Below are 14,585 nucleotides of genomic sequence, written 5' to 3' on the forward strand. Positions count from 1 at the left end.
TTCTATAATCAAGGACCCTGACCGCCTTCTACAGGATGTGGACATCAATCGACTTCGTGCCGTGGTCTTCCGTGATGTGGTAGGTGGTGTACTGTGTGTGTGTGTGTGTGTGTGTGTGTGTGTGTGTGTGTGTGTGCCATTAGTGAACACGGGCGATGGCCATCAGTTCCTGGGCTTCTGGAAAAAGCTCAATAGGAAACAAACATGGCTGATATCGTGGGCTGGTCAGACCAGATTAGATCTAAATTACCTATGCAACAGAACAAAAGTCCATGGACACGGGACGCTGACAATGTCTCTGTCCTTTGTACTGGCACTGTCCATGGTGCTGAAGCAGTGAGTAATCACCGACCAGCATGTAAAAGTGAGGGCTTCCCTTAATGCGGACGGAACAGCACAAGCTTCTAACAAAAAGCTTAAGAGTAGTGTGATAATATACTGAATATCATTTTGTAAGTTTAAAGCTCTATATTTTGCTAGTAATCTTTGCTATAGAGCGTTTGTTCAGTAACAATGGTCTCCCTGTCTCTCCAGCTCTTTAGTAAACTGAAAATGCATTTTCAGGTGGGTTGCCAATTTCAGCCAATCAGGAGAGAGTACACATTAATTAGCTTAGTGTTCGAGTTCCATCCAATTTCACTTGTTTCCATATCCTGTATGCTCAGCATCTCCTGATCTGAATGCATTTTCTGTTTAGTAAAGAGATGGAGAGGCAAACTGAACAAGTACTCTATAGCAATGATTGCTATCAGAATATAGAGCTATTTAGTTTAACAAACAAACAAACAAGCACAAAAGCTACTTACTGTACCTGTTCTCTAAATGAAAACTGTCAACTAGACCAGGGGTTCTCAACCCGTGGGTCGCGACCCCTCGGGGGGTCGCCAAATTATTTTGGGGGGTCCCCAAATAAAAAAAATGTATGCAACTGAATGGCTGGTTATTGTAGCAGTCAATTTATATTGGGGGTCGGGAGTGGGCGGGGCGGGGGTCCCGAGACGTTGCCAAAGCATTTTCGGTGGTCCCCGGCCAAAAACGTTGAGAACCCCTGAACTAGACCATTGGACTAGTTTAAAACGTTAAGTTTAAAAAGGGGAAGTTGGTGTTCCTGACATCTGCCAATCAATCCATTTCACATTGCTGCTGTTGGAGAGGACACTACACTGAAGGCAGTCAAGGCACGGTTGCAGGTCCTTCCGACTAATTACATGCTACCTCAACCCCCCAGTCATGAGCCACACTGTTTAATGCATTCTCTTGTATAATTGAATCCATTTCTCATGTTGTCAACAGTTATAATGTATTCAAGACATTATACTGTAGCTAGACATTATCACATTTGAGATCTAATTGCCAAATAAATAGTCTCTACATATGATATGCTATGGTATTCTTAACAATGTGGCAGCAAATACATTAGACGAGAGCCACAGTGTTGTATATATTATTATGGAGATTGGCTGTTCATTTGACCTATATATCCTATATTAAGCGCGGAAAATTACTGCTTCACTGGCACGTTTCACAGTTTTAGCACTCCTTTAGCTGCCTTTGCTTCTAAATTTTGGTGCTTGCAGTGGTAGTTCATTCTTCGTTCACTTTGTCCCCTAGGTTCGTGCCCTGTGCTGATCCGGGCCTGTCAACACTTTTTATTTTTTTGCAGCTTAGTACGTGTACACAGGCTACAGTAATATTTCTGTTTTAATTGGTCTATATACAGTAGTCATGTGAAAAATTATTCTGTATTGCTCGATGAACTAATAATGTATACTGTAATGTTTTAAGTTGATTAAGGACAGGAACCCCTTTTTTTATTTTTATGTAGGCCTACCTTTCAAGATGGGAACCCATTTTTGGATTCTTGTTGCTTTGTACATTATAAAGCTCCTTCTCAAAAAAGAAAGATATCGTTTCGTATTCATTTTCTTCAGTAATTGCGACCGAAGGTCCGAAGGTCGCAATTACTATAACATAATTTAAAAAACTTTCATATATTCTTGATTCATTGCACATAAAGTGAAATATTTAAAACCTTTTTTGTTTTAATCTTGATGATTATGGCATTCAGCTCATGAAAATCAAAAAGTCCTATCTCAAAATATTAGAATATTACATAAGACCACTAAAATGTTTGTTTTTGTTTTATTTTTAAAATCCAGAAATATCGACCATCTGAAAAGTATATTAATGTATGCAGTCAATACTTGGTCTGGGCTACTTTTGAGCAAACTATTTCATCAATGGGGCGTGGCATGGAAGTGATCAGCCTGTGGCACTGTTGAGGTGTTCTGGAAGCCCAGTTTTGCTTTCATAACAGCCGTAAGCTCATTTGTATTGTTGAGTCTTATGTCTCACACCTTCCTCTTGACAATATAACCTAGATTCTCTGTGGGGTTCATGTCAGGCCAGTTGGCTGGTCAGTTAAGCACATTAAATAAAAATCACACCCGTGTGAAGTGAAGGGCGCTCTTATCATCTTACAACATCAATTACAACATAATGTTTGTTTAAGCAATGGGTGCTAATGTTTGTTTTAGTCCTCAAAACAAACATTACATTTATCTTTATTGTCTATGGCGTTTTCTTAAACAAGCATCGTTGAAAGACTAACATTAAAGCTGTATATAGCCTTAAACTAGTAGTTTTGGCATTGTGGGCAGGTGCCAAATTGAGCTGGAAAGGAAAATCAGCATCTCCATAAAGCTTGTCAACATACTGAAGCACAAAGTGCTCTAAAATATATTGATAGATGGATGTGTCGACTCTGGACTTGATATAACACAGTGGACCAACACCAGCAGATGACATGGAACCCCAAATCATCACTGACTGTGAAAACCTCACACGGCCATCTACCAGGAGACTTTAGAGCACTTTGTGCTTCAGTATGTTGACAAGCTTTATGGAGATGCAGATTTTCCTTTCCAGCTGTATTCGGCCTCAGGTCTAAATGGGTTAATAAAGCAATCCATTGTGTGAGACAATGACTCCCCCTGAAGGTTGATTTATTCACCCGGCAGGCAAGCGGATGTCCAATGAAGAGTTTGAATACAGTCCACAATGGAAGCACTGAAGCCCTTGTTGACTGAAGTGCTTTTACTGAACACAAGTCCACAACCAATGGATTTGTGTGGAGAGTGGAGACACAGCTCACCTTCACGGATAGCAAGCAATTACCAGTAGAAATATATATGGGATTGCTGGTAGTATTTGTGAATGTTTTTGAATCTCTATTTGCAGTGGTTGTGTGCTGCTATGTCCTGTAGAGTGTAGACTGTTATGTGGTTCTTCTTTTTCTATAGGATGACAGCAAGCAAGGCCAGTTCCTGGCTCTTGCTGTGGTGTACTTCATCTCTGTCCTCATGGTCTCCAAGTATCGAGACATCCTGGAACCCCAACGCGAGACTGCAAGGATAAGCAACCATTCAGGCTGGAGCATTCGGCAGGAGATCAACTCACCAACCAGTACAGGTGGCTCACTGTTTGTGCTTAAATCCCCATTATTCTTAGCTAAATTATTAACTAGGGTCAAAAACAACTCCTCAGTGAATATGAATATCTCCGATGCATCAAGGTTGCATGCATACACGCACACACAGGTCTCCTTCCTTCAGTAACAACCACTAGATGAGGCCTCACTATACTGTTTGATGGCCGTCTAACTGACTAACAATTCTGAAATGTTTCAGAAGCAATTAAGTAAGGGCGCAAGAACCTACTGTGTTACCATCCCACTATGCCATTTGGACTTCCTGTTTCTTAACTCGTAATGAAGCCATTGTCGTAATAAACGTATGCATGTTGTAATTGCTGTATTCCATGAACAGATTTCAGTGCCAATCTCTTAGAATATTTTGGGGTTGGGACACGGCTGCAAAAACTCGCTCAGCTACAGAGACAGTGACCGAATATTTGAGGGGTTGAACATCACTGCTGCTAAGTTCACTGTCATGACTTGCATCAGGCCAGGATAGTTTGTTAGTCTCAGTGCACCTGCAGTGACATTCCTATGATTTATTCATGTGCACGCTAACTGCACCCTGCACCGCATAGAATTTAATGTGGAAGTAAAGGGACTGGAAAGTTACAAAAGGTAAATGGTAAATGGTAAATGGTGCATTTATATAGCGCCTTTATCCAAGGCGCTTTACATAGATTGTGCATTACATTCACCCATTCATACACTGATGGCGGCAGAAACCATGCAAGGTACCAACCAGCACATCAGGAGCAATTAGGGGTTCAGTGTCTTGCTCAAGGACACTTCGACACTAACTCTGGGGGAGCCCGGGTTCGAACTGGCGACCTTGCGGTTACCATCCGGAAACTCTACCCCTGAGCCACCGCCGCCCCTAGGTGATAGGTGTAGCAGTATCACCAGTGATACGAAAGGTAATATGCATTACCAAGTCATAAATCATTCATTATGAGTCAGAAGAAAGGAAATCAATTGTTGTCTACATAAAAGCACGTCAAACCTCTCACTGCAGTGCCAACTTTCTTCTGGATGCATGAATGAGCAGCATACAGTATCAGCTTTCATTCATACAGAAAGTGAGTTGAGTCGGGGGGGAAAAAGGGAAAGAAAACAGGAAGAGAAGAAAGGCCAAAAGGAAATCAGCCTGGAAGCTAAAACAGGCGGGGGTGAGGATGGGGGTGGGATTTTGGGGACGGAGGAGAAGATGACGACTGAGAAGTTTAGAGTGAGGGAGAGAGGAAAAGCAGCAGTATGCTGGCCGACTACTGTGGATTTTTGGGGCAGTGGAGCCAGGCCTGCTATTTTCAGCTCCATCTGTCAGTGCCCATTAGGCAAGCAATCCACCAGAGGAGAATGGGATCATAGAGGTTGCTGGGAGGAGAGAGGCACACTGCCGCCCTCATAAATTTCACCAGAAAATGGGGGAATTTTCCAGACGGCATGTGGCAGACGATTGTCTGTGATGGACCAGAAAGCCAGGCGTCTTCTCTGGCTAAATCAGGCCCCCGTTGACCTCGTTAGGGGGCATGTGATGAATATTAATGAGGCTGGCCCGGCATCTGGGAAACAACTGGGTCAGAATCAGGAAGGCTGGGAAGCTGGAAACATCTGCAACTAGCGAGAAGAACCAACCACGTTCGTACTGGGTCGTTGTTGGTCCCTCAAGTAAACAAAGCATCAAGAGAAAGTCACTTACGTTACGTTGATGTATTGGCTCCCTTTGCCTTCCATGCAGGAAATGCATTTTTTTTGCAGGATATTAGATAACTGCAAATTCTATAAGCTACTTACATCTCTCTTACACGCGCGCACAGACACACACACACACACACACACACCACGTCACGTATATATATATACACACACACACACGTGTGTGTGTGTGTGTGTGTGTGTGTGTGTGTGTGTGTGTGTGTGTGTGTGTGACGCTCTGCACGGCAACTCGCTCAGCAGTGCCTCTCTAGCTTGCCATGGGCAGAGTGACTAATATGGAATTAAAATTTCCTGTGTCAGATTTGTCTGGATTCCTAGCTAGTGCCTCTCGTGGCTCAAGTGACTTTATGGCACCACAGGATCATAGATTTCTCTGAAAGGAGAGATCTAAAGATGCAGAGTTGAATACAGGTCGTTCTTCACAGTCCGAATACATCCCCATGTAGGGAGTGTAATTTAGCATTGACTGGTGTTCCGTGCTTCAGCTGTTACTCCTATTGACTTATCTCATCTGCTGTTAAATCCTGCGTATTGCTCCTGGCAAATTCCATTAACTTGATTTAGTGGACATGGATGGACAATGGAGAGCATCAGTGATTAATACTTGTGATGCTGTGGTCAATACAGCTTTTCTGAAAATGTTGCTATAGTTTATAGAGCCATTCTCCCCATATTGTAAATTAAATAAGATATTTGCGTGGTTCTCAAAGTGGGGTCTGGGGTCCCCCAGGCGTCCATGGGGGGGTTCCAGGGGGTCCCCAGCTAAATTTGTTAAATCTTTTAGCTTTGCAATCATTTTAACAACTTTATCCATTTATACGTTGGCTATTCAATTCAAATAGCATATCTACAAGCTCACGGTACGTCATTTCGTGTTGCGCTGCAAGCTTGGCATTTTTGAATATTTTATATACATTTTTAACATAAATCTTCTCTTCTGGGGGTCCCTGGCAAAACCTTTTCTGAAGGGGGTCCGTGACCAAATAAATTTGGGGGGGCCTTTGACTTGAAAAATTGAGAACCACAAGGCACTGAGATATTGTGCTAATATACTGTTGCACTGGACTAATGTGTGTTTGTTTCTGTGTGTGTGCATGTTTGCGTGTGTTCATGTTTGCGTATACTTGTCTATGTACAGAGTACCCCCTGGGGTTTGACAGCAACAAGGACCATGCTACTGAGTTTGAAGACCTCCACTTGGAGGACTGCCTACCTCACACAGACTCCGGTATAGGCGAGGAGCACGTGGCCAGCGTCCTGAGCGGGTCTGACCTGGACCAATGCGCAGGTCGGTCAGACGCCATGAGCGAGCTGCTGTCCACGCTTTCCTTAGAGGTGAAGAAATCCCGGGAGAGTCTGGCGTCCGAGTCCCCTGGAGTGGAGACACTCAAGCCTCCTTCTTCTATCTCCAGCATTAGCCAGTCAAACAAGGGCATAAACGTCAGGGAGATCCTGAGGAGCCTGGTGGCTGCACCCATGGAGGTGATGGAGGCTGGGCTTGAAGCTGCAGTGTCCTACCCGGACCTTTCTGCCAATGCCCAGGATTATACCATGCCTCCCATGCACTTCCACTCCTTTGACAGGTGAGGTAACGGAACCTGTAGCTGTGAACTTCAGGGTGCATTCACCTTTTTGAGTGGTGCTAGCCACTCCAACATGTGACTGTGTGTGTTTGAGTGTCTATTCCTTATTATTCCACCGCCTTGTGACATCTTGTGGGTCAATATATCACCATGAGACAACATCACCATACGTCATCATCAAGGCACTGCTCACTTCACACTGGACGTGATTTTATATTATATCTTGAATTACGTAAGAGAAACATTATCACTGTAGGTACGTTGAGTAAGACCCAAGACAAAAAATGGCAGTGAGACAAATAAGGAGAAATCAACTTCCTTTCTCTTTCCAGCAACACACTTGTGGGATCTAGCACCAGTAAATATATAAGACGTTCCAATTGGGATGCCGCATATTCATAAATTAGCCATCTTTGGTAAGACTTGTGGAACCCATACAGACACTAATATGCAAAATATAACTCCACAAAACAAAACCTTGAGTATTACAGTAATGTAACTCAGTGTAAACATTCAGAGTTAAATTAACCCTCAGAATTTTGCTGTGCACTGATAACAAAAATGCATTCTGATTTAGCTGACTTTTGGAAAGTAGCACATCAAATATCACTTTGATAGTTAATGTATTTGCGTGTTACATAACATAAACATGAACATTTTCTTCCAGTATATCAAATGTTTGACAACATGACAGGGCCATATATTGCTGTGTTGATAGCTAGCTTACATTTCATGCCAAAGCGGCTATGTGTGTCATCGCTCAAGCAACCTTAGCATGCTGATGTTAATCCCCTAGGTTTGTCTTAGTAGTTTAGGCGAGCACTAATGGTTTTTAAGTAACGGGCAGCACATTATTCATTTCAGACCCCTTGCATTGTATTCGTCTCCCCATGGCAAGGAATGTCTGTGTTTGAAAAGCTCTCTGAAGCACTGTGGCACTGCAGTGGTTTATTTACATTCCTGCCAGCGATAACACCACACAGCAATCTGTCTGGATTTGGAAGTTTACAAAGCCGCTGCTGCCTCGATTTCAAGCTTGATGGTGTCACAGCTCCCTCGGATCCTTATCTCCCACAATGGTTGATGGTTTTGAAAATCAAACATCCCTCTGCAATGGTTTCAAGTGGGTTTTTGGCTCAACCCAAAATTTCCCATACTGTATGTCTTGGGCATGATTGGTGGGAGTGAATGTGCGTGCATGTGTGTGGTGTGCACGCGCATGTGTGTGTGTGTGTGTGTGTGTGCGTGCGCTTGTGTGTGTAAGTGTGCATTGCTTATGAGTGTGAGTCAGTACACACAGGTGTGTATGCAGTCACTGCCGATCCCCCAGGAGATGAGGTGTAGGGCAGAGTGAGTCAGGAGGAACAATGGGCCCTCCCTTTTCTATAATGTATGCGGCTGCAGCGCTGAGGTGGAGCGGATGAATAGCAGGGAAGGACGGAACGAGAGGGTCTCCAGTGTGTTGATGACAGATTAAACAGAAGTGCCCCTCACGCCACGCCGCCGCGCGGCCCTGTCACCTTCACCACTCACGGCCATAATGGGAGCTGGCAGTCTGAAATGAGTCGCCACGGCAAAGTGTATTATTTTTGAAATGCTTTCACACACAAGCCATCCAGGACCACGTATGCAACTTTGTTTCATGCTTTCATGTCATTTCCCCCTCTAGCCTCTATTTGCCGTGTCTAATTGTTTGCCACCTGCCAGTGAAATGAGCTGCCAGCCACGGACAGGCCTTTCATTTGTCAGGGACGCCATAGATTGGGAGTGACAACATCAAAAAAGAAAAAGAGAGGAAATAAGGGGGGGGGGTTACTGGCTTAGGGTAGGGGAGCACAAGGCTGAGTCCCTGCAGGGCCTCTCTCCATCAGAGACATTGACAGAGGTGGAGTTTTCAATTTCTCAACAACGGTCAGGTTTTCATTCAAGCAGATGGGACTACAGTATGACAAATTTGAATAATCCTCCACTTCCTGCCTTTTAATTTCTCCTCGCTAAATGTCCACACATTCGCGCTCTGCGATATTGTTCAGCCTCACATATTTAATTTTGCACATGACGGAAGCCACTGGTAATTGACTTTAATTAAATTTGTGGGCGGAAGTTAAGTAGATTTTCTCTGGATCTGTTCTTATGTTTCTGAATAAAAGACTATTAGATTAGGTTCTGTCTGTTGGATGAATATAGCATCCATTTCTTTGGTTACTCTTTGCACTGCAGTCGTCTCTCTCTCACAGCAGTGAAACTCATTAATATTCATTCTTGGATTAATCCTCGCTTTATTCTCCGCAAGTCAATTAAGACAATCCTATTAATAAAATATGTTAGATAATCTATACATCATTCATGAGCACTCAGTAAATGAATTATTCATAGAAAGAGCTTCGTATTTTATCAACATCCTGTATCCATCTAATGTGATGGCCTAACTAACTACTGTATGCCAGGCAGCACATACAGTAAGATGGCTTGCCTTTGCTGGATGATGAGAGCAAAAGGATGAGGTTGGGAGGAAGAAGATTAAAGAGAAGCTCCATTCCTAGAATATTATTATAAACGTGCCAGTGAAGTTATGATATCTGTCAATGAGATCTCACAGAACAGCAACGCATTCTACTGAATAAATGATACTTGTCATCAGTGTTCTTTGCAGCACAGTTATATCTCTGGAGATATTAATATTTTAACAAGCACCTTCTCTCTTGCTTTCTCTTTCTCTGTACCTTGCCCATCTGTCTTTATCTTTCTTGCCCTCCTCCGAGTTTCTGAGATGAGATTGAGTTGATTTTGATCTATGAAATTTTAATCTTCTCTGTCTGCAGTTATATCTATCATGCTAACAATCAAAGCAGAAACTTGATGATTTTTTATTTTTATTTTTATAACCCACAGACAATACATACCTCAATATATATGTGTGTGTATTTTTTGTTAAATGGTACATTATATATACTGTAATTTTTGTGGAGATTCCATTACTTGGTAAATTGAATTAACAGACCAGGTGGATCATGGTGGCAAAAAAATTTAGGACACATCGTCATTTCAGGTAGACACCTTTGTATGTCCATATTTCATCCTATGTTTTTCATTCAATAATGGCCTACCGATGTTTTATTCTTCATATGATAGTGACACGTAAAAGTAGCAAAGCCAGTCAGTCTACAAGCTCACAACGTGTTGCATTAAAGGGTTTTTGAAAACGACACAGAATTTTCTGCCATTCATGAAATGCCCAAAATAGGGACGCCTGGTTGACATTGGTTAACTCTGTCTGTGACTTTTATAAATATTTAAGCAATGAAAAGTAAGAGCTCGTGACTAACGTGTGAGCTTGTGATTAAATAATCACTTTTTTTTTTACAATTTCCTGAAAAGTAGTTTTTTATTATATAAACAAACAATATTCTGGTCCAGATCAAGTTCTTTCCTCTATTTGACCTCCTCTATTAGACCTCTTTCACATCTATTTGATGATCTGAGGATACATACAGTAATAGCAGCATAACAACTAATTTACAATAGGCTAATCATACAACACCCTAAAAAAACACACTTTTCGAGTTTTCGTGTGGATTTTCTGATGCAAATCTGTTATTTTAAACTGGGCTTTAGACAGTGTGACTCTGTTATGTATCAGGTGTGTAGTTGTTTTGTTGGGGAATAGGATGACAGGAAGCTTAGCTTGTGACAGCTCTGGTCTGTGTCATCCAGACTTACTGCAGGAGATTGGAGAAGACACTATCTGGCATCTTCTCAAACCCCAGAGCCAAACTGCGGCCCCGATAAAGACAAGATTTCCTTCTATTTCCTGTCGAGCAGCCCCAAGTGCACTGTATCATCTTTAATCCTCGGCCAATCAGATTGCATGTGGACAAGGGGTCTGTTTGGCTCAATATAGCATCTGTGCTCCCCTCGACCATTATGCGAGGTCACAAGTTGAACTCTACTTTCCAGACGCCACCAGATTTTCTTTACATCTTTAATTCCTGTGCTCTCCCCCTTTCTCTCTTACCGCCACGTGATGTTTTTTAGCTTCTATAAATAAAAGGGAAATGTACCCAGCTAATTTTAGCTCTCTTAATGGGTTAACAAGTTATTATTCATGGCGTATACGGCCATTTTAATTAGCTCAGACCCTGCTCCCATCAGCATTAACCTTCGTTCAAAGGTTTGCAGGAAGATAAAAAACACATGAGCCATATCATGCAAATTATGTACGGCACTCGCGTAATGCATGTACTATATTGTCATGAACAACAAAAGCCAGATGCAGTTAGCTATGTGTCTGTGCATTGACCAGATGCCAGACAGGATTGTGTCTTGGATCTTGTGCTCGGTGAACCGTGCCCCTGTTGATGTGAACACATACGGTAGCTGTGTGGTGGAGGTTTGTCAAGTTACTCCTGGAGAGTCTCTTATTACAATCTGGGATGTTTGACAAGTCGTCAAACGCATAGTGGCACAGAGGCCAGGGGATCGAGGGCAGGAGCACACGTAAAGGATAATGTATACACCATTGCACCACGCTGTCCCTTAGTTGCTGACAAGAAACTTTGTTGTCACGCTAACAAACTTGAAAATCAGTTTTTGTCAGCATGCAACAACGTCATACTACAGAGTATGAGCTTGACTTAACCAATTTCAGCCTGACGTCCCTACTTTGGGCTTGTCATTATTGGAAACTCTTTGAGGAAATTCAAAATGTTGCCCCAAATAAGTTTGTAGATTGGCTATTTTCACTATTCGGAGTAGAAGGTGTTTAAAGAGAGTGGCTCCAATATGGCGGCTTGCTGGCCCCCTTTTCCCGAAGTTTATTTACCTTAGCCTATGCTACCTACATAACATTACATAGCTCTCTTGTGTGTGTGTTGTTTATAGGTGTGTGCGATGGTGAGAGATGGAGTAGCAGGGCAGGATGTTTACCTTTCTTCAGGTCCTGACCCAGGTCTGGGCATACTCATGTTGGCAGGGCCTGAGCGCTGCATCTACAGTCTGTTTAAAAGAAGCTAGCTAGCTTTTGATCATCACAGGATAGTCTCTATTTTAGTCTCTTACCCATTAAATACATTCATAAATCTAATCATTTCTCTGAAGTGCATACGCATAAAACCTGCCTGAGGTATAATGGATGGATTCTCAAACTCTTTCCATGTGCTGACACACTGGCTGAATATTGTGGATGTTACTGAGAGATTTGGGTATTTTCTATTTCACTGACACTGTGGCCAGCCGCCAGAACATACAGTGTTATAACTGACCAGCCATAAACGACAAATATGAATTCATGCTTGTCGCAAACTAACCCAGTGTAGTATTTATTTATGATTACTGATTGACAATTATCTGATAAGTGCCATCTTTTTAGAGTAACGGATAATTAATAATTAATAATAACAAAAAGCATAGAAAGTTATTTCTTAGGTTTACTGTTTTTCAAGGCATCATCACTGAGTCATATAGTTGGGGGTAACAGGTGCTTGCCAGGCCAGAAACGGGAACAAATCTGTATGAACTAAAAGCGATTAGCATCTGTGCACAAAAAATAGACAAAAAAATAACATTTGTTTTAATAAGAGTCAAAACACTTGAGTTTGCTTTATCCGTGCACTCAGGACAAACATGCAACATATTCTTTTTACAAAAAAAAATAGGTCTTCTTCAGCCTATCTACTGTTTTTGAAAAGTTGCTCTTAGAAGAAAAGACTCCTGCACAACATCTTTCTCACAAATAATGATTTAATGGGAATCACAATGTTTTGGTCCGGTGACCTTCATGCAAATAATAATTTAATTTGAATCACAATGTTTTAGTCCGGACTCCGGAGACCTTCATCAGGTTATCTTACCAGGTTAAGATAACTTGATGAAGGTCTCCAGACAGAAACATTGTGATTCCTATTACATTTCTATTTGCAAGTGACCAAGATGGTGTGCGGGAGTCTTTCCTTCTACGATGGCGACCCTTGGTCTTCCCCGACGCACCTGTTGATTTGTAGGTACGCAAGAGATCTGTTCGTTTATGTAAAGTTGCTCTTAATACCTGCTTTTAAAAACATACTGTACATACTGTACCAATAAACATGATCAGCAAATTATATTTACAAACATAAAAATCACACCCGTGTGAAGCTTGTCATCATACATCATCATACATCATCACATTCTGGCCAATCACAACTGGTGTCCACAATAACTTGTCTGTCCTCACTTTTTATCCTCAAGTCCTTTTATCAAGTCCTCAAGGCTAATCCTCAAGGCTAGTCACTTGTGTCGTCCTCAATTTTCTGTCCTCAATATGTACTTCCTAGGCAAAAACTCTTATTGGAATCCTGTACAATTTTCCAAAGTTCCAATAGAATTCTATAGGATTCTATTGGAACTTTGGACAATCCTCTAGGATTTCCTAAGTTCCTATAAAATCCTATAGGATTTTCCAAAATTCCAATAGAATCCTATAGGATTATTAAAATGTTCCAATAGAATAGGGAAAAAATAGAAATAAAATGAAAATCCTATGGTGTATACTGTAGGTCTGGTTAGTTCAGTTGGTAGAGCTCTTACCTTTGGACCACAAGTTCATAGGTTTGAATCTGGGCACTGCCAAATCATGGCTTGGGTGTGTATAAGAACAAATCCTATAGGATTCGTTCCAAATTCTGATGGGATTTTTTAGGATCCTATCTATAGGATCAGAATCCTATAGGATTTTTGCCTAAGGTAGGAAATAATCCTATTAAAATTCCTATTAGAATTTGGAAAAAATCCTATTAATCCTATATAAGAAATAAAATCCGATTGGTTCTAAATTCTAATAGGATTTTCTGACTAGGGTTTTCTCAGCCAATCAAATCATCACTATGGGGTGCTCAGCCAATTAAATCACTATGGGGTACACACAAACCCTAATTTTTGGTGGACCAGAGGGGGCTAAAAAAAAAACTTGCCGTCCCTGGAGCCGTCCCTGTACAGTGTATAACTAATTGCATATTATAGTTAATGATGTCACTTATATTTCTCTCAGTATTCAGAAAACCCCTGATGTTGTTTTGAGTCACAGATATTAGTACTTATGATGGGAAGCCTGCGTAGCTAGTTCAGGCAGATAACTCGTGAGCGCGCCTACCTGATCAGGTGACTTCTCTGCCTACCTGCTCATTCCTGGCTTCTCTCCTGCTGTGTGGACGTGCACCGCTGCTGCTGCTGCTGTCTCCCTGCCTCGCTTGCTGCTAACCTGCTGCTCATGACGTTTCTCCCCAGCATCCACCTGTAGGCTCTGTTTCTAGATCCCCCTGCATGGGGGTCTTATTCAGTCCCTGTAATTCTATTTGGCTTATAACTTAACTAAAATGTTAATGTTACAGGGAATGAATAGGGACAGAGCCCTGACGCCAATCTATGCTTCATATATCTATGCTCAATTATGCTGAATATTCTAAATTCACTCTAAGAGTTGTTGTCTGACTGAAATTAAATCACCCAACACCCATTTGACCATTAAACTGTAAGTAGCATTCCTTCTGCCCAAATATCTGCCCAAATATTTTAAATGCTCATTTCAGAGGTCCTGGGACTGTACGGATCACAGACTTTCATCCAACAAAATAAATAGGCCAAGAAACTAGAACATTCTGCTCAGTCTCTGCACTAATTAGTTTCACATGACCAGTCTTTACTTAAATGCACTGTATTTAAAGTTAGTCGAAGCACTAAAATATTGTAATCCTGTGCACGTATAATTACATTTGTGTGTGTGTGTGTGTGTGTGTGTGTGTGTGTGTGTGTGTGTGTGTGTGTGTGTGTGTGTGTGT

At 41.8% G+C, this 14,585-nt stretch overlaps 1 protein-coding gene across 1 annotated transcript in view; it reads left to right on the top strand.

The window, feature by feature from the left end:
* The window catches only part of nbeab (neurobeachin b), a 268,935-nt gene that overhangs the window by 115,716 nt on the left and 138,634 nt on the right, over positions 1-14,585 (top strand). Inside the window, exons 27-29 of the mRNA XM_079513569.1 lie at positions 14-79; positions 3,303-3,471; positions 6,330-6,774. Coding sequence (XP_079369695.1) covers positions 14-79; positions 3,303-3,471; positions 6,330-6,774 — 680 coding nt within the window. The remainder of the gene's footprint in view (positions 1-13; positions 80-3,302; positions 3,472-6,329; positions 6,775-14,585) is intronic.

This window comes from Electrona antarctica, assembly GCF_951216825.1.
Source record: "Electrona antarctica genome assembly, chromosome: 11".
Taxonomy (NCBI): Eukaryota; Metazoa; Chordata; class Actinopteri; order Myctophiformes; family Myctophidae; genus Electrona; species Electrona antarctica.